General features: G+C 44.0%; 1 protein-coding gene across 1 annotated transcript in view; it reads right to left on the bottom strand.

The window, feature by feature from the left end:
- The window catches only part of RCOR1 (REST corepressor 1), an 81,485-nt gene that overhangs the window by 17,272 nt on the left and 43,167 nt on the right, over window positions 1-21,046 (bottom strand). Inside the window, exons 4-6 of the mRNA XM_069018303.1 lie at window positions 7,049-7,101; window positions 2,884-3,045; window positions 188-306 (exon numbers count right to left, since the gene is read on the bottom strand). Coding sequence (XP_068874404.1) covers window positions 188-306; window positions 2,884-3,045; window positions 7,049-7,101 — 334 coding nt within the window. The remainder of the gene's footprint in view (window positions 1-187; window positions 307-2,883; window positions 3,046-7,048; window positions 7,102-21,046) is intronic.

Genomic DNA, 21,046 nt, shown 5'->3' with positions numbered 1-21,046 from the left:
AACTGCCTTTTGGCTTTAAGCAAAGCAAAACATGCACAGCAGGGAAGAGGGGTGGGGAAAGGTGTGGTACCAGGAAACGTTTTGGGAAAATCCTACATCTAGTTTCTTACAAGCTAACAGGAATTTCTGGGATAGACTAAGGAAATCAGTGTGTGGCAATACACAGCCCTTCTGCTTGCAAACCTACCTTTCCTCACGTTCCCTTTTTTGTTTACGAGCATGACGGTCCATCACACTAGTTTTAGTCCTTGTCTTCTTCCAGGAGTAGTAAAATTTCACCAGGCTGGCTATTGATTTGTCAGGAAGCTGTAAATTAAACATGTATCCTTTTATATGTTTGTATGTAAAGTATCCCCCAGAAGTTCACATAAAATTGGTCTGGTTTTTCCAAGGAACATCTGACCTCTTTACATCGGATTCTCACAAAGGCTCAAGCAAGGCAGTTCTGCAACCTTTCCAAAAATGATCTATGGGGGAGTGTTTCAGGTTAGAGACTACTATTTAGGACATCAAGATCTCTAAAGAGCATCTCAGCAAGCTTCCACTCACCAGTCGAGTAGCTGGTTCCCTCCAGCATAGAGGAAACACAGCAAGAGCAAATCTGAAATGAGGCCTTGAAACTGAGATAACAGTTTAAAAGCTGAAACAAACCTAAAAGCCAACACAGACACATGTAAACAATCACAGAAACTGCTGAATTGCAATCACTCCAAGCATATCTTTGACGTTTGGTTAAATAGGTTTATTCACACCATTCACATGACAAAGTCTATTCAAAGGTCTCAACAAAGGATGTTTTCAAAAGGTGAAAACATTACTGTATGGTGAACTGAGGGTACAGGAAAACAGAAATTTTTTTTTTTGTCCTCTTACACTAATGGCATTACCCTGGAGCAATGAAAGAAAAGTCTGCCTCCAAAAAGCATAAAACTACATTAAGACTAATTCTCTGCTTTTGAGGTATACTACATGGATGCTCTTACACAGGACTTCTAAAAGGTGAAAGTCCAGCCTTTTCTGATGAATGTTTATTTAAGTGTCTGATTCAGTTTGGAGGGCAGAGCAGGTGGGGAGGAAAACAAAACTGTGAGAAAGAGCCAGATCTCTTTCAATTAGACACTGCAGTTTAAGTCTGCACTCGAGACAAGCCTGGTTCTCAAACTGCAGACTGACTTTAGGTTCTAATAACAGATCACACCAGCAGTCCCACTCTGGCCCACAGCTGCACACAGGCAGAATCCATTGGTGCTGACAAAGCACAGGTGCTAAGTCAATGTTGTGATGCCAACAGCCATGCAACAGGCTGGTGTTCTGAAATTAAAAAGAGTTCCACAGAACAAACTCAGGGACAAGGCTGTTCATGACAAACAGCCACTTGGCTATAAACCCCTGCTAAGAGTGCCAAAATATCAGAACCAGCTCTGGTAAATAATGTAACTCGCCTTTCATTCTCTGGCTTTGGAGATTTCTCCCCTCAGTTCCAATCTGCACGGGTGCTAATGGGGCAGCATCTATAAACTAACAACTAACATGCTCCTGGAGCCATTGATTCCTGTCCCCTGCTAAACACAAAGCTTCGTGCCATTTAATTCCTTTCATGCACAATCGCTTTCCTGGGAGCAACAGTAAAAAAATATCATTACCTAGGGAACAGTGCATGAGCTTGGCATCCCTGTACTGGAATGCAGTTCACTCAGGGACAGAGCACCATGCTTCTGCACATAAACCAAATTGAGAATTTCTTGCTTTGGCAGTTAACCCACCAACAGGACGGGCTTTATGTTCTCTTTTTTCCCCAGGACATTCTCCTGCCCTATTTTCCCCCCTATATAAGAACAGAGGAATAAAGAAAAGAAGCTACACTCTTGAAGAGTTCCATCACCCGGATCCAAGGGAGTGGGAGACCCTAGGACTCCAAGAACATTTGGAAATGAACATCAGTGAAGGACAGGGAACATCAAGGAGGACATGACAAAAACAGGCCTCTTTCTGCCACCCTTCTGAAAAGGGACCTTCATCCTTAGAAGGCAAGTCACCTTTCGCTTTTCAGCAGGATAACCAACACAGACCTGTGTCACATGTGCTTTAAAGAGGCTGAACAGATGGCAACAGCCTAGGCTCACTTCAAAGGGTCAGAGCCAGTGGAACTGGGTCCTGCTGGAACACTCAAGAGGCTACTTTACTGAAGGAGAGCAAATAACAAAGTCTAGTTCCCACCCAGTTGATGAACCCCTTAAAGACACTCTCAAGATACAATTAACAAAAATTTTTTACATCCTATCCTCTCCCTCTTTCAAAAGAAAATTGCACACTCCCCCAGCACTTTCCTTTCAGGCAGAAACCTACCCTTGAAGTTTTCAATCATATGTTTAAAACAGTATCATTACCAACCAAAAGCAAAGGACTGAATACTTGCAATGATGTATAAACATCTATCACAGCATCCACTGACAGTCCCAAATCACATTAAGCACAGACTTCGTCATTAAGTAAAATTAATTCCTAAAAATCAGGCTGTCAGAAAGGAAATCAACTTTGCACAAAGATGATCTTTACTGCATATGTGTGGGCATGTGTGTACAGACCATGCCTGAACTCCAGCTGAGACAAACACTACCATAGCACACAGGGGACTGAAAACTGTAATTTCCAACCAAAAAAAAAATCACAGTCAAAGTTTATCCTGAACCAGTAAAGCACTTCAGGAAAATACTTCTACAGAGACTCTGGGAATAACATTGTTTCTTTCTATTCATGGTAGCATTTTTCCTCTAACATCCCCTTTGGCCTGTTCTCTCCCAAGAGCATTAGACACACATTTAGCACAAACTGCACTGAAGATGACGGTCTGTTCTGCTTTTCCACTCCTGCAACACCACTTACCATCTGCTGGATCCTGTGAAAGGTTTTCCCGTGGAAACTGAAGGCCTGTTCAAACAGGACCTTGTCTTCCACTGTCCACTCATCTGGGAATGGAGTAAAGTTTGGCAGATCTGCCAAAGACTTCTCAATGTTGTGCTTGTGCCAAAACAGCATCCCAAGAGCCTAGAAATAATACAGACACGAAGGTGAAAACTGTAATCAAAAGAAACATTACTGGAAAATGGAAAGGGAGAGCTACATTTTTCTTGGGCAACACATTAGACATAATTTTAATTCTCAGCTACATCAGATGCTTTTCTGAGTGCAAGAAACCTGGAATCTGCCACCCACCTAGGCTGTGAAGACCAGTTTATCAAAACCACACAGGTAGTCATGTAACAAAAGACTAGCAACAGAAAGGTGGAAAAAAAACTTAAGAAATTACTCCAGCTTTACTGATCATGGTATACACAGATAAGCTGAGCAAAGGCTTGGGGAGTCTACCTACAAAAAACTGGACAAAAGGCAGCTTCTTTCCAGTGCTGGACTCCATTTCCTGGAAATTAGGATGATTTAGTTGACTGGGGGTTTTTATAGTTGTTTAGGGGGTTCTTCCTGTGGGGGAAGGGGGAAAGAATGAAAGAAGAACTGGAAGAAGGAAAGGCAGAGAACATGCACCACCTTGACTTGCTGCTAAAAAGTCCCTGGCCCAAAGGAGGAATAAATCTCACTCATTCTGGGGGTTGCTCTTTTATTCCCTTGAGAGAGGCCTCATTTTGCTGTTGCAGTCTCTGGTTCTCAGTTCCAAAGACGAAGTGCCTGTGCTGCATTTCACCACCTGCAAACCATTCTCCTCCTGTTGTCTCCGAGACACTTGTGCACAGCCCCTGTCTCCCAGGGGTCCACAGCCCCTGTGTGTTATGACACATCACCACCTCTGGCATGCCAGCAACCACTGCGAGTCATTTTGGGAAGGCCTGACTCTGCAGAGCTAAAAACCAGCCTTTCACAATTGCTGTGAAGTGAAAACAATCCCTAACATGCTGAGTAAAATGTAAGAGTAACCTGCTCATCATATGCAAACTCAGCTCAGGTTTCACAGCCATAGTTACCCTCATCTAGTAGTTTCGCTCTGGCCGCCCAGCATTACAAAATCCCTCCAAAATCGGGGGTTCCCCATTATGCTTTGCTATACAAAAAGGTAGTTCCTTTACAGGATCTCATGCCCCTGAGATTCTCCAGAGAGTATGCATATAAATGTTGGTGTTATCCAAGACCTTTCCCATACTCTACTGGACAAGATCTCAGTGCTGCCAGGACACCTTCTCCTCCCTTTTGCCACTCTGCAAAACAAGTAGTAGTCTTGGTTGCAGCACAGGCACTCAAGATGTCACAGGAGCCACACAGCCATTCTGGCAAGGATGGGGTCAAAGAAACTATTTTGCAGTCATGAAGGACTGAGTTTTCTCTCCCCTGACATCCTCCTTCAGCTTCAGATATGAGCTCTACCTGATATCCCTATGAGGAAGCAGAGGATAAACAAGGAGCGAGACATTTTGGGAGGACAGGGTAGCACTGAGGTGTTAGTGAGGACTGAGGGGAGAGCTGCTTACATAAAGCAAGAGATAAAAAGGTTTTCCTTACAGGAGATCAGTATTCCTCTTCCATCCCTGCCTGTGCTGCCCTGGAAGAACTCTGCACTCATACACAGGTGAGCACAGGGCTTTCCCAGGCTCCTTTGTCCCAGGGTGTCTGACAAAGGCTGGCAGGAAAGCCCAGGTCACAGCATGACTTACTGTGGTGCTTCCAAAAGTCTGTGACTACTACAGCTCAGCACAACCACCCACAGCTGTTTGCACCACCAGCTGAAGTGTCTGCCCTGCTGGAGCTCACTGGCCTGCAGAGAGCCTGCCCTTTGCTGCCCTGGAGCTGACCAGGCTGCAGGGACTCCCACAGCACAGCCCTGAGCCTCCAGCCATCATCCACCAGGAGCAGAGCCAACAACAGGGCATTCAGCCATGGGCAAGGGGAGTGAAAGGACAGGGAATGGGAGCCGTGCTGGCACAGAAAGGGCAGCTCGACAGGAACACCGCTGGGCAGAGGAGCACCAGTGAGCACATGCCCCAGCACCCTGCCAGCAGCTCCCACTCCCTGCAGCAGACTCACACGTCTCAGCCTGCAAAGAGAGGGTTTGGGCTGTGGGCATAGCTGGAAAAAAGGCAATCTCTGTATGATAACTGTTGGCCAAGCCACCTGGACAGCGGAGCAAAGTGACCGGCTGTCAGGGGAACGTGCATGTGGGAGAGGGCTGCCATGGCCAGCAAAGCCCAGAGATGGTGGCCAATTGCTAAAGTGAGCTTTTACTGGCTTCCAGGGAGTCTGTATCAGCTTGTCCAGTTACCCAGCCAACAGCAACTCCGATGATACCTGCTGAAGACAGAGTTTCCCTTGGTGACACAACAAATCATCCTGATTTGAAAGCCTTGACACTTGTCCCTGTAATACAAAATGAATGCGTGCCTTCCAGAGAAAACAAGATAGATCCTCTCCAGTTATTTCCTGAAAATGCCTAGCGCAGCTCTCTAGGAAATCCCAAAGGACCTGGGAAACTTGTTTAACTCCAGAGTATTATGTGAGAGTGCTACAGAAGGAATAAGAAAATTTTTAGGAGGAGGGAGACTTTTACAAGCTGCTCAGCCACTTTACACTCTGATGTGGCAAGTCATGCAACTTCTGTACACAGAAGGGGAAAGAAAAAATGGAGAAAAAGACTTCAAGGAATGAGTGGGAGGTCCATATTTTCAACGTTAAAATGAATGCAAATCTCTGTTAACTAATTTTAAGTTTTTCAAACCACAAAAATTAGGTGGGTTTTTTTAAAGATGACAAGCTTCATTTTGATCAGTCTTCTGTATCATTCTATACTTTCCAAACAACACTTCTCCACTAAAATAATGAAACCCTTTTCTACTATTCCAAGACCATCTCTCTTGGCAAATGTTACCCACAATATCTAACACTAGAGTATACCAATATCAGCTGAAGAGAGTTATCTTTATTTTCATTTTAAGCCTTTTGATGCCTTGACGTTCCTTTCATTGCTGTTTTCCACTCTTAGAAACCACAATTATCAAGTCAGATCATTCCTGGTTTTGCTGGAAATTTTGCTGGCTATCTCAACTTCAGTGTTCTTGTTCAGCAAGAAGTCTTTCTGAGCATGAGTATCAACTACTCAAAATCTGACTCAAGGATGACAGCAGAATCATTTACAAAGAAGCCCTTGCCCATCCCAATAATTTGTTTCTATGCTCACAGCCTCTGTCTGAACAATTTAATAAACTTTCAAGTTTTTGTAGAATCCCTTTGTAGAGACAGTTTGTGATTTGCCAAAATACTAAGTCATGAGATTCCCTGCCTTCCCTTTCCACGCAAGTATTAATTCATGAGGAAACTCCACAGAATTCAGAAAAGTTTCCCAGGCACAGATCTAATCATCTCCCCAGCAAGTTCTGAAATCATTGTCAGTTGACACAGGAAAGATTAGTACACAATCCTAGACCACAGGGAATAAAGGAGAGGTCTGTTCTTCGGACCAGGATTTCCATCCCTAGGTTACAGGTACTGGCTAAGGTCAGTGACAGCTGGCAAAGTCATCCCCTGTTACTGCACTGACAGACAAGGTGCTCATCTATGAAAGGCAAAATGATTTGCAGCACAGTTTTAAGGTAAATAACTGTGGGTATCGGTTTGCCTCAGAAAAGCACATGATGGTTCAATAGCTCATTAATAACTGCCAAGACATCCATGAAGCAGAGACAGAGCAGTCAGCTGGAAACTGCAATGCAATCAGGCAGCTGTCCAAAGATAAGCCAATCTTTTTAACATTGTTTAGGGGTTCTGAAAGTGCTCAAGAAGCAGTCACCAGAGGAAGCATAATACTCGTGGCCAGACTCCATTAGAAATTATAATGGTTTTGTTTTTCTTCTTTTGACTCTTGATGTAAAACTAGGGGTGAACTCCGTATCCACAGAGCACAGGCTACTATTAGGAACAGTCAGTTTTGGGATAAGTAGTAGAAGAGAAAACACAGAAGTTACAGAAAGAAAGAAGCAGTTCTAGGCAGTCACTTGAAGTCATGTTTGAATACATGCTGAAAAATATTTTAAATTTTTCAAAGGGTTGTTACCTGCTCCATATTGTATCCATGCTTCTCTTTAGCAATGGCAATATATTCATCCACTGAAAAACAAAGAGAAGGTGTAAGTGCATCTCATCTCATATTCCCTTCCCCTTCCCAGTCAAAAACCCAGATCTGCAGCTCTGACTTTAGCCCTCCAGAGACAACTCAGCTTGGAAACAGCTGCTGTTTCCAACAATTCAGGAAAAGAAGAAAACAAAAGAAAAAAACAAGTCACCAGACAAACTACGTATTTTCCTTAATAGCCTAAATGATGCATGATATCCAATCCAGTTCCAGTACTTCTGAAACACAGCCTATAGTATTTCAGAACTTGTTCATCAAAACTGTAGACATGACTGTCAGCTGCTTTTTGCGGTGTGTGTTCATTTTGGTGTGGTTTTTTTATTGGTTGGTTGTTGGTGATTTTTTCTAATACCCCCAAAGTAGTTGTTTTCTTAAGGAAAAACATCCCCAGACACAGCCCATATCTTCCAATACTGCCAGAATCCCAGTGCTGCACAACCACTGCAGATATCCTGATAAATTTTTCAATTCTTAGGTCTCAACAGTTTTTATCTTGGATCAAACCCCACCCCCTCCTGTATTATTATGCCCCATGAGCTTTTAATCTTTACAATGAGAACATGCCCTGAGGACTTACACTTTGTACAGATGGGACTAAACCCACATGTCTTTCACTCAGAGTGACCAAGCTCATATGTCCAACAGCACCCATTTGTGAGGAATGGATCAAAGTCAGTACTAGTGGTGGTGTTCTGAAGTCTGTGCCCTTGTGCCTGGTCATTATTAATCACACTGTAATGATAATAACACCCTTGAAAACAAACAAAAAAATAATCTAAAAGGTGAAACTCCTCCTTCCCCTGGAAGTGGAAGATGCCAGAAGCACTGGTTGTCTGTATGACAACCTGACCTAAATGTCCCTGACCTAAAACAGATACACACAGCCATAGTTCTCATCCTTCTACAAAATTTGGACTTCACAATGAGTCACATAGCAATGAACTCAAAAATCATTCCCCCTTCCTCTCCTACAGATACAGAGGGATGAAAGCAAATTCCACTACTGAGCACCAGACTCATGGAGAGCATGCGCAGCACCTCCGGAAGGAAATGGTTCTGTGCACTCTGCAGCTAAGGAAGCCACATTTCCCAGTCTGGGCCTCATGATTAACTTCAGCTCTCAAATGTGCTTCTCCCATATTTTTTGCCTTTATAAACACTCTTATGGAATAGTATGGTATTCTTAAAGCTTTTTCTTCAAGCTGGGACAGTCCTCAATTATCCCTTCAGCTTAGAAACTAAGCTATGAATTCAAAATGTACTGGGAAAACAGAAAGGATAAATCAGAAAACACACAGCAGGAAAGCACCAGCCTCTTACTTTCAACTTGTCATTAATAATAAGAATTTAGGTCTAGGTACTTAAAGTAGACATCCCATCTTTAGACTAGCCAATATGACATGTAATAGCAATGCCAGACCTTCATTTGGAAAGGAAAAGCACAAAAATTTTGTGTTAATTTTCACAAAAAGCTGTTAGGAAAGAGGGCCTTGTTAAGTGCCATGCAAAAGTCCACGAGAATATTAATACAGCCACATGTTGTGGCAGGAGAAGAGCATGCTGTAAACACAGGCACAGTTCCATATTATCAAGGACATTCCATGAGGTTCTTGTCCTTCCAAGCTCCCACCTGCACACAATGGTGACTCCCAGCAGGCTGACAAACCTGTTCATTGCTCCATGTTCTAGATCCATTCAGTAGAAGTTTTATTAGCCCACTGGAAAAAGGCCTAGACACAACCATTAATTTGCACTGTTGCACCACAAACACATCTGTCTCTCCAAGTCAACCAATTGTTTCTAAGAACCATGCTGAACTGGGATGAAAACCATCCCTTCTTGCAAACAACCTTTTCTTGCACAAAGGAAACAAAATAGTTGCCAAGGCAGTGGAGGTGCTTGGGACAATGACCAACTTCCTGGGCTGAATTTGCTGCATTCACTGAAAGAACATCCTGAGGGTTACCAATGCCTATTACCTCGAAAATCAGCTTTGCCACAGGGAAAAAAAAAAAACCCAGCTTGTAAAACCACATCCCAAGCAGAGAACGTGATCCAGAAGAGACACACAGAGTAAACAGGGACAGAGACGGGAACTGCCTCATATACATACATCCTTCCCCCCTCCACATGCCAAACAGGACAGGAAACATCAGTAAGATGTGGGCAGAAGAAAAAATTCAGGTGCTTCCAGAGTTATAGATGGTTATAAAACCACATCAAAAAAAAAAGGCTGCCAGAAAACCCTACATGCAGCATTTCCCTGTAGTTCAGTTCTCTGCTTCCTTAAAAAACAGGTATTGCACATGCAGTGTTATATATTTTGTCTAAGGAGGACGTGAAGGGAGGAGGAGGGAAAGGAGCTGAATTCTCTCAAGTCCAAGGCTGAATTAAGCTCCTGAATGCTAAGTACTACTGCATTAACTACCTTGCTTTCACTGTGGAAAGATATACAGTTCCTCATTTGACTTCAGCACCTTATCCTTTAATATACAGAGATGAGATGAGGTCGTTCTCCTTTCCAGCACATTATCTTTCTTAAGCCTGATGCTGTTAAGTAATGAAAACATACTTGCTCCCCAAAAAAATCATTACAGCATTTTCTCTCCTAACAAGCAAGAATACTAGCAAGGTCTTCACACAAAAGTAGGACTTCTCTTCAGCAAGTCAATACGCCACTGAGCCAAACAGTAGATCATGAGTGACTAGACACCATGAAAGTAAGCAAGATGCTTTTCCTGTCACGTTAAGTTCTGTAACACCACAGTATTATACCTCATTGTTACAGTGGAGGAAGAGAAAAGAAAAATAAGAAAAAGGCAATAAGGCAGTAACCTGACCATGAGCACACAGCAATACTACTACACACTAAAAGAGCGTTTGTGGGTGAAGGACAGGCAAGGAGTACACCACCGTAGTCTCCTCTTGGCTTGTTTCCTGCCTGCTTACTGCCAATCTAGCCCCTTCTGCTCGTCATTTCTTGGCTAATTATGAGCTCACTCGCTTTGATGCTTGCACTATCTGAGAGGTATGACAGTCCCCTGAACAATCCTTCCGATTGCTCTTTACCATCCCCCTCCGTATGAAGTAAGCAAGGAAGAGCACGGCACAAGCTGAGTCACAGGATCCCTTTAGTCTCCCATACCAGTAGAGCCTGGAATTGCCACAAGCTTAATGCTTTACATGCCACACCAGATAAAGAAGTGTCCTCTTCCATCTCTGCCTTCCCTCCACACCTCTAGCAAGCACAGGGCAGCAGGCACGTGAAATTCTGCTCACTGCATTTCAGTGGCATTCAGTCACGATAGGCGTGTAACCCAGCAATCTGTTTATACATCACAGTTCAGAGCCAGAGGAGCCTGGGGCAGCGCCCTGCTTACACCAGAAGAGACAGCTTGCCAGTACAACTCTGAGCTGCTCTCCAGAAGAGAACAAGCAAGAGCAGCAGAGCAATCCCAGCTCATTTCCCCCCGCATAAAATACACCACCAAGCACTCTTTTTACCAGAACAACTTTTCCCCAAACAGGGTAGGTAAGAGTATCCTCCCCTCCCATCCAACTCATTTCCCTACGTCAGAGAGATATTTCAACACAGACCAGGACAAAAATACAATGATACTTGAATAGAGACAGTTGTGTGACACAGGAGATGCATTGCTCCTGTGAAGGCTCTTGTTGCTACTAGAAACCAGATGGGGGGAGGGACAGACAAGAGAACCATAAACTGGTATTTCTTCACCTACTTGGCTACCTTTCTTCTCTTGCATGCTTTTTAGCTGCATGGGGGTGAGCAGGATCCCCTGTCCACCCCACACCCAAAATGGAGTGAGCACTGGCCCAAAGAGCCCCTTCCTACAGCCAGTCATGCTCAGGAAGGCAGAGCAGCACAAAAGGTAGGGATGCAAAGGAACAGAGCCTCACAAATACACCCTCACCAGCAAAGAGGGGCACAGGGTGCTCAGATGCTAAAACACATCCCCTGAATAAGAGATGACTGAAGGACCCTGGATGTAGCACTAACTAACACAGCCAAAGAGATAAGGGAAATGGAAGGGAGTGGCAAAGAAAGCACAAAAGATGCTTTCACACCCCTGTCCTCTAGAGAGGGAAGTTTGACCAAAATGGTGCCCTTAACCCCCTGAATTCTGTGTTCTTGTTCCCAGCCATCTTTCTCATAAAGACTTGCCTTTTGCTAACCACCTCTCAGCAAAAATTCCTCACTACAGGCAAAAGAAAAGGGGACCCTCCTGCCTGACAAAGGGAAGGAGGAACAAGAGCAAACAACTGCATTGCTGATTTTCAGTCCCGCATCCTTGAACAGTGATTTGAGATTTAAAACATGAGCATTCATTTCAGGAGGGTGGGAGAACTCTGAAAAGACAAATGCCTGAAAATAATGACTCCACTCATCACCATTTGGTCACATTACAATCTCTCTGAGTGGGTCCTTCTGGAGAATTTCTCCCCCCCACCCAAATTGCTTCTCAATGACCCCACAAAGATCACATTGTGTTCAGCAAACTCACTGACCCCAAGGCAGGTTTGCAGCATGAGCAAGTGTGCTAAAGCCTATAGAAAGCAACAGGAATGCAGAGGTAGAGCTGTTGCTGCAACCTCAGTTCACCCCTATTACTAGGGTACTGCAGGAGTTCTGAACACTTTGCATATTATGTGATGCAATACCCTGACAGAACAGGGTGAAATGAGGACAAAAGCAGCATCCTTCGCAGCCTCAGTAATGTGCTTCACAGGGTTTGATCAATGCTGGAACCTGCAAGGAATTCTGGATGTTGCTATACATCTTTCCCTCCCCTCCATCTCCCCTGAGAATAGGAAGAAAAAAAAAAAATAAATAAATAAAAAGAAGACAGTCAAGACCCAAAATATATCAATACTATATAAAGAAAATAAGAACATGTAGACACATACACGTGAAACTTTTCCAGATTTCAAAACACAATTATGGTACGCAAACAACCGAGCACAGTTTTCGCCTCGCCTATAAAAATGAGCAGCTGCATTGCTGTCCCGCTGCCCTGACGGCACCGGTGGAGCACTCCTGCCACCTCGTGGTCCCAGCTCGGGAGAGGAAGCTGCCAAAAGCACACGAGTCTGCTCAATTGTCTCCCTAAAGTTAGCTGCAACTGGAAGCGGGGGAAGCAGGCAAAGATCCTGAACAAAAGCACTTAAAAGAAAATAAATCTCACCTCATCTTAGAGGTCTTTCTAACCTTAATTATCCTATGTTTCTACTCAAAAGGTTCTTATGCCTTGGAAAAGCTATTTCCTCTTCTTGATAAGATGTGATGTGTGTAACCGGCAGGAGAAGAGCAGGAGACAAAGCACAGACGTGTTTTGTGTCCTGTGTTGACCCACCTGGGCAGGCACACAGCCTCCTTTAACACCATTTCTAGGAACAGAGCGTGCTAGTTACACAGACACAAAGGCTACTTAAAAAACCACTTCAAGCAACTGAAGGCACAAGAGGATTTAGGCTTCAACTCCTTTGCATCTGCAGCAGGTGAGGATAAAGTCTGGATGCAATTGCAAGGCAAAAGACAAATCACCTTACCTGGAGAAGCTTACTTGAATAGGAGCAAGAGAAAATATGCTGCAGCAGGGCACGATAACTTGAGTCATAGGACACCACAGTATCTATCAACCTCCCACCCACTTACCTCCCTGTTGCTCAGATTTACTTGTGTATCATCTCTTGTCAACATACCAAGGACCATAGGGTGCCACTGCATTAAAAGTCTCCTATGGCAGCAGGACCAGACTAACCACCCCTATCTTCCATCCACCTCTTTCCACTTGTGAGCACAAGCACTTGCCTGGAATCCCAGGGAACCAGACTGTCAAACTGTTCCACCCAAAAACTCTCCCCCAGCACACCAGTTTCCTCAGCCAAGCAGCAGTTAAAGGCATACAAGCACTGAATGGTGGCTGAAAGTATGGAGATGCTCTGACCTCCTAGGAGGGGCAGTCCTGGACCTTCCCATCACCAGCCCTACCCACACAGGTTGCCCCCTTATCCTGTACCAGCTCTGGAGACATTCAAGGCACTCATCAGCTGACCACCACCAAAGCAGAAAGCTACTCATAAACAGTTTTGTACTTTTTATACTGTTCTGTACCATATAAAAATCCCTTTGTTGGGAGGTTACACAAGCCTGAGAAGAGATAAGCCCTCCTGGTTTCAGTGAGGAATGAGACTGGCTCAAAAGCACAAAAGTGCAACTCATTCATTGCCCCAGCACAGCACAGTGACAGGGATGAGCAGGCGGGTAGGAACAAGTCTACATAAACTTGCACTGGTGAGGAAAAAGGTGTTCACAGAACCACAAATGGAGCACAGAAACTGCAGCCTCAGAGGGAATAAATCAAAGAATAAAATGGAGTGCCCCACTGCTGGGAGATTTATCCCTTTAAAAGCCCTAATACCTACCAAAAGCTTCTTTTGTCACACAGAGGCAGTCAGTGCCCAAGCAGCGCACACTAATAAACTAAAAAGAAACACCATATTTCCTACCTCCTTTTTTATTATTTTTAATACTGCTCTTTGCATGGCCTGCATCTAAGGACAAGTTCAAAGTTGAAACCTCAGTGATGGTTCAAGACCCCACTCACCTGCCTTTAGATTTCGCTCTACCAGCTAGAAAGCTGCACTACAGCCACTGGTGTACTGACAAATTAGCACAGATTTTGTGGCTTGCCAACACTATATTAAACTCTTTACCAGGAAAGGCGTTTTGCTAGGATACTTGTAACTTTTAAAGCCTTTACCAACATATGTTCATCCCTGAAGTTGCACCCTCAGCTGACACCATCACACCACGAAAAGTCTCAAGACACTGTGTATGTACACGGGGCAGTGTGTTAATGAGGATTACCATAAGGAAAGCCAGACGGCTGATGTTCTCTGATGCTGCTGTTCTCCTTCAGAAAGGCCATGTGGACGCCCATGGTAAGGACATCCACAGAGGATCCTCTGGGAAGAAAGACTGCTTTTTATACATCCATCATATTCAACCTTCAGTCAGAAATTTGCCTGTCATAGCACTAAACCACTTCACTGGAGGGATGGCACAGGTTTGAATATCTACAGAGCCCTGAGTACCACAAACCCAGATGTTGCTGGATGTACTACAGAAAAGGATGAGAGAGATCTGACAGGGCAGTAGCAAATAGGAAATACTGTCTATGGGACCTAGCACAGAACAGGGAGAACCAAACGGGATCACCCGGGGACGTAAACTGTGACCATATGGAATCTGAGCATGGCTATCATTTAGCACTGCAAGCCTGATCCTAAATCAGACACAGACACTGAACTGTATTAAATGTAATTATCAGAGCAACTGATATTGGGTTGAAAGCCCACGTGAGAACATAAACCCAGCACACATTAGCTTCCGGCGGGAAGAAAACACTCATTCCCATGTACGGCCTTCCACAACAGAATGAGAAGTTACAGACAGGATAAATGCACACAGCAAACACCTAAACAACAAAGTGAATTTATGACAAAACAGCTCTTTGCATTGTTCAGTACAGTGCTCTCAATTCAGTCCAAGAAGCCCTAAAGCCAGATTTATTCTTCTGTCAAACCATGGCTTGAGTTCACTCTACTGGGAGGTTACAGCCTTGGATTATACGCTTCAACTACAGGCGGCAACACACCCAAGTAACTCAAGTAGCAACATTATCAATACAGTTGCAACAAGAAGTAGATTATTTTAAAAAAAAAATTCATCATATTGCTCAGTGCAGGGGATGCTAACTTGTGTTAGAAGAAACTGCCTTTGCACAGACTTTCATATGGAAATTATCATTCTCAGTCCTTGAGAATGCCTGATCCTGTGAATGCTTTCCAAAAGCCATACCTGCTAATTTGAAAAAAACAACAAAACCCATTTTGACACACACTAATGACAGAATCAGTACGGGAGACCACAGAGTCAGAAGCCTTGTCCAATACAAGGCTTCAGTACCCTGCCTAGGACCATTCTCAACTCTTCATCCACATCATGCTTTATACATTGAAATTCTTGGTCTGCAAAACAGTCAGTGAGAATACCACAAAGTTTCATCGAGTAGCCTGCTGCCAACCAGCTTCAGAAGCCACCAAGGAATATCCAGACTGAAAACACTCAAAAGAGGGTGAAACCTTCCACAAGGTCCATTTTCCAACCTCAAAATGGTTCTGAAAGCTCCTAAAAACCAGAACTATTATATTCTCTGTTGTTGTAGGAAAGCAGACTAATGAAAGCCCTGTATGAGAGCCAGGCTTCCTAAACAGCATGTGTAACTCCACTTCCCCACAACACAGGGTCCTTGTGCAGCATGAGGGCACACACACAAGGGGCATGTGGGAACAGAATAACCACCAGGTTAAATTACAGCTCATTATTATTGTTACTGATAATAAGGCCTGCGACAAGAAAGGAGAAGCCACGCTGACTCTCTTTACATTGGACACAAAAGCAAGCCTCCTTGAGGGATGTCACTTGAGCAGAAAAGGAAGCATTGGGCAAGACAGCAGTCAGCAGGAGGAAGGAGACAAGTCTGAGTCACACAGCTGCTGCCCTCAGCAGATGCAGAGATGCAGATCACTCCACTACAGACAGGTCGACCTTTGGGAGACACTAACACTCAGAGCATCTATTCTTGCGCTTATTTACTTCCTATAGGCTTAGAAGAAGAAGAGGTGCAAAGATGTGTCTGACCTCTCCAAGAAGTCCATGAAGAAAGACAGCAAGGTTCCACAGCCAGGTCTTGGATAACATCATCCTTACAGTAGCCTCTAAACCAAAGCATTAGTGTTATGTTGACAGATATTAAGGAATTAACATACCTGTCAAATTAAGTTGATTTAGAAAAAAATCAAGTTACAGATTCTTACAGCACATGCTGAAACAGAGACTACATAGAGGCTCTCAGCCTTCAAGAGACTCTGTGGAAAAGCCTATGACAAACCAATGTTACTAAATAGACCCTGGAATATCAGTGGTAGGTAATCATGGCTTTTAGCCAGGAGTTAGAAACCCAGTCCTTCCTGTGAAGTTATGTATTACCACTAATCCTTGTAGTGCTAGAAAATTCACTGCAACCCTACCATAATATGAATTTGCACAAGAAGCACATGAACAGGGAAGTAACTTAACATAGAGGGCAAAAGTAAGAGTACAGGAAAATTAAGTAGTAGGAGTGGTTCCTAATTAGAGCAAATAATGCCACAGCAAACACATAATGATGAGGGAAGCTCTGGCACACATCCTGGAGAAAGCCTAGCTGCTTTGCCTCCTGCACTAGCACGTCTGTAAAGGTAGCACATGAACTCATCGTAACAAGCTGTTACGGCTATGACCTCCTCAAGCATTCCTCAGTGGAGGCATCTCCCACAAGAGTTCCTCCCTGCCTGTGCACAGCTTCCATCACAAACCTATAAATATGTACTTGCTGAATAACTTTGCTCTAATGAAAAAAAATTTTAAAAAAGAACACAGAAAGTTACCCTCAGTTCCCTGACCCTTCTTATTTTTTAATCGCAGCTACCATAAGAGACAAGAGACCAGAAAAAACAGCCTAGTCCTCTGAAATGCCTCAAGCCTACCATTCCCAGCAAGACTGGGGAACACTCAGCCCGTCCCAGGGCTGGGCCAAGCAGCATGAAGCAGCTGCAGCCTCCTAGTTCTCGTCGTACTGGTCCTACAACTCGTGCAGTGCTGATCAGGCTGGCTAAGGCTGCTCCCAGACGTATTTCAGATCAAGGCTCACTGCCAGGGTAACTCTTAACACAGCTATCATCACTCCATTACATCCACATCATCCTGTCTCTAAACTCCTCTTAGGAAAAAAGCTTCTTCCGAATGCCAGCACCGGTTCAATCCCACAGTAGTGGCAAGTCGGCATTTTCAAAGTGGGTCATCTTGACGCGTTCAGAGAAGGCCTGGATCACACTGCAGTGAAAAGGAGGAACAAACAGGTGGCAGGAGAGAACAAGGCACATGAAGAAACTGGTGACTACCTCTCCCCTCCCATCACAGCAGCAAAAATTCCTCCAGGGTAACACAGCTACCTTAGATAAGACATCCTTTTCCTGGATACTCTCTAACACATTCTCTTCTTCTTCAGGCTTTTTTTTTGTTTGTAGGCTTTGGAAAAAAAAAACCCAAACCAAACAACAAAACGAAACACAACACCACAATCCAGTGTATCTTTGTCAAAATCCATCCAAATACACACCCTAGTTCCCTCAAACTAAATTGCTTTCCTGACTCCACTACTGTGAAAGGGTTACAAATTCATCTTAATTTAAATATGCACTCAGGATCCAGAAATATCAACCTGCAGCAATAACGATGAAAGAACTGCTCTGAGATTTCCACACAGCGTTGCAACAGCAACTAGAACAGCAGATGACAAACAAAGGGGAAACTGCAGCTAAGTTTGAGGCAACTCAGCCATTTCAGGGATACACCCATAGCCTTTGAATGCTGGTTATCTTCTTTTTGCTATTCACAATATTGCTACTATAAGCATCGAAAGTCGCCTTAGCTAAAAAGACAAATTGCACGCCTTCACCTTGGTCTTTTGAACATTTTCTGAAGTGCAGCAACTGCAGCTGCTGGGAAAAGTGGCCGTGACTGTTATTTCTACAGATAAATTCAAGCAGAATCTTAAATTAAACACTAATTCTTTCACTTCTGAATTCATGGAGCTGCATTCTCCAGCTACTGTATTTACATCCAAGCTTCACAGCTGCCAGGTTCACTGCATAGTATGAAATTTGGATTAGGGATAAACATAAACCCAATTCTGCTTTTACATTAATCCTTTGTGCTGTCACTAGGACAGTCAACAAACCTGTATTTCTAGGTAAGGAGCATACACAAACAGCACAAACCTAAGTTTGGATTTTTTTGTTATCTTCACTTGAGCAACAAAAGGTCAGCACCTACCTTCAGGAGACAATCACAGCTCCTGAAGTCCACCCCTTAGAGACTTAACAGCTCTTTTTTTAGAACTCATACTTTTACTACTACCAAAAAAAAAGGAAACCAATGCCTCAACAAGTAAAACCTTGGACAGAAACAAGCAGAAAAATCCCAAACAGGAGAAGCACAATACATATGCTCCTTCCTTCACAACCTCCCAAAGCACTTAGCCAGCCACCAAAAATCCCCAAGTATAAGCTCACCTAAGAGTTCAACAATACTTTTTTCTCTCTGATAGCAAAGCCTAAGCAGCTCCTACTCTCCCATCCCTGGCCAAGGTGGATGCACTCTTACTGAGTATCAAAACTTACTGAGTAGCAACACAACCTTTTGTGGAGTCACAAACCAGGTCATGATAGGGGATGAAGGGGAGAGGCAACTCAAAACCACAATTTCAATGGTTTCAAGGATCCTTTTTAGGGCATGATGGAGAGAAGGGACTTAAAAAGCAGCTTTTCTGATGCTGAGTACATACCAGACTACATCCTCTGCCTTACTGCTGCTGCCTGAGGAAGGGTGCCTGTGTGCTGGGGAGGACATGACTCAAGTATCTCTGAAGCAATATTCCCTTCCATTTTAAATGCATCCTAGTTAAATAGGGGCTTTATTTTCTAAAAGGGAGATTTTAAGATCAATGCTTTCCCCAGTCTACACTCTCCCATTTGTGGTTTTCTGCTCACATTTATTTAGTGCTAGGGCACTCTACACCCCATGGAAAATGAGAGCTAATGACGATAGTGATGGAGTAGAATGTCCACAGAATTCACAGGACAAAATAAGTAAGCCAAGGGGGAAAGACTATGTCCAAACAGAAGCTCTTCTTAAAACAGCTATGGCTCAGCTACGCACTGAAAACAGAGACCAGCCACACAAATCACGATCAGACACATGCAGTTACCTTAGAAGACATTTTCATTTCCTTTATTCTGATAGTCATTTTAAATTAGAAAAGAGAAAAAACATATTTCCAAGCTTGCTCAATATTCCCTTTAGAAGAAAATCTGAAGAGTAATCCAGAGTCCATGAACTAAAGCTGGAGACAGACTCTGGCCACTTAAACCTGCAACCTGCCCTCAGAAATTTTGGCATTCACCATCACAACAGAAGATTGAAAAGAGCTACCAAAACTCACTCGCACCCTAAGAAGGCTGCTAACACACTAAGGACCAGGGCATACTTTAAAACGTGGTTGGGACATGGGCTTTTGAAATCCTGAATGCCAACTCGTAACTTCTTAGGGTGGGGCACCACATGCTCCTGAACAGTTACCCAGCCTGTGGCACAGTTAACTAAACCTTGCCCATTCAAACACCACAGGGTTAATATCTTTAGTAACCATAGCAACCAGCACTTCTTCCTCCATCAGAGCCTCAGCTGGCACATTACTGCCTTCCCAGCATCAGGTTTTGCAGCATATTTAGGGACTGCTCCCTTTCCCCACAGCCAGAGGGTTTGGCCAAGCACATTAGGAGGGTGTTGGAGCACTCAGCTGTTTCACCTAATTCTGGCATTTCTCTGTCCCCATGTCTCCTGGGTCTATTTCCCCTCCACAGAAGGAAGAAGGATATCTGAATTCCCTCCATGTGCACCAAAGCAGGCATAATTTAATGCACGGAGCCAGCAGCAGCCTCAGAAGAGGAAGGGACTGGTGAATGTCGAAGTTGGCAACACCAGTCAACCATCAGGTCAAACAGAAGCAGCACTGCAAGACCAGAAGATCCAGCTGCCGTCCATGATCCAGTGTCCCACAGGTATTAGGAACAGTGTCTGCCTGCTCAGTGACACCCCATAAACTGTAAATCTACTGGAGATATCCACCAAGATATCAGTGAGAAAACAAAACTCCCATCTAGCAGCACACATATTCTGCCAGGAAGAGAGAAGAAAAATTACTTTCAAAGCAGAGCTTAACATTACCAAAACAATACATCTTTCCTTCTTGTAGTTCACCTTTGAACTGCAGATGCATAAAAGCAATAATCACATCCTACCCTCTCACCCAGTGTACATGCCTTGCTCCTGGGCAGCTGCTGCATGCCAACACTTGCTCATTTCTAAACCAACCCAAAGTCATTTTTTTGGTTCCACTCACTGGCGCACTTGGCACAGAGAGAGAGACACTGCTGTTTTATTAATAGCTTCATGCTGGCCCAGCTCGATTCTGTGCAGGGTTTCCACAGCATCATTACAATGCATTTTTCACTATTTCCCCTCCTCCTTCACCACGTGCCACTCCAAGAGAGCAGATGCCTGTCTTCCACCTATCTGTTCCTGCTCCTCAATGTCACCTTGCTCAAGGCATCATTCTTCCTCCCATGTCGTTCCCCACCCTCTGTGACAGAGTCCCAGCACAGCCAGAACAGCTGCTCTCCATGGCACCAAGTCCACAGAGCCTCTCAGGAGTCTCACTTCGAGAGCGAGTTCTCTGTGAGAGGTGTGACCCCAGCTACAGCACAGGGTATTTGGAGCAGAACTAGAAGGAGAGCACAGTTATTTTAAGTCCAAATGTTCAGTTACTGCACAGTGACATTTCCTTCTTTCTTCTTCAAAAGAGACAGGACAAAGTCTTAGTTTTGGGCTTTGTGACTGCTACAGTGGCACTGCTATGCAAGTGACCCCTCAAAGACAGAAGTCGGCTGGACCACACTGGCAGCATTCAACTTTGGTATTAATATGGGCAATGCAGTAGGTGGTTTGTATCCAGGGTTAATGGTTAACAAGGCACAGGATAAAAAAAAATCAGCAATGTGCCAATACTTTTGTTTTCATCTTCTCTATTACATCCATCACTTCATGACATCCAGGTAAAAGGTTTCTCCAGTGTGATTAAAACATTTCTTCAACACACAGGATGCATGGGACCCAAACAAGCTTGTAACCAATTGTGTGAGCCTGGAGCATCAGGTATGCAGATATTTACC

This window comes from Aphelocoma coerulescens, chromosome 5 (assembly GCF_041296385.1).
Source record: "Aphelocoma coerulescens isolate FSJ_1873_10779 chromosome 5, UR_Acoe_1.0, whole genome shotgun sequence".
Taxonomy (NCBI): domain Eukaryota; kingdom Metazoa; phylum Chordata; class Aves; order Passeriformes; family Corvidae; genus Aphelocoma; species Aphelocoma coerulescens.
Note: the sequence above shows the minus strand (reverse complement) of the source record. Positions and strands in the feature narration are given on the sequence as shown.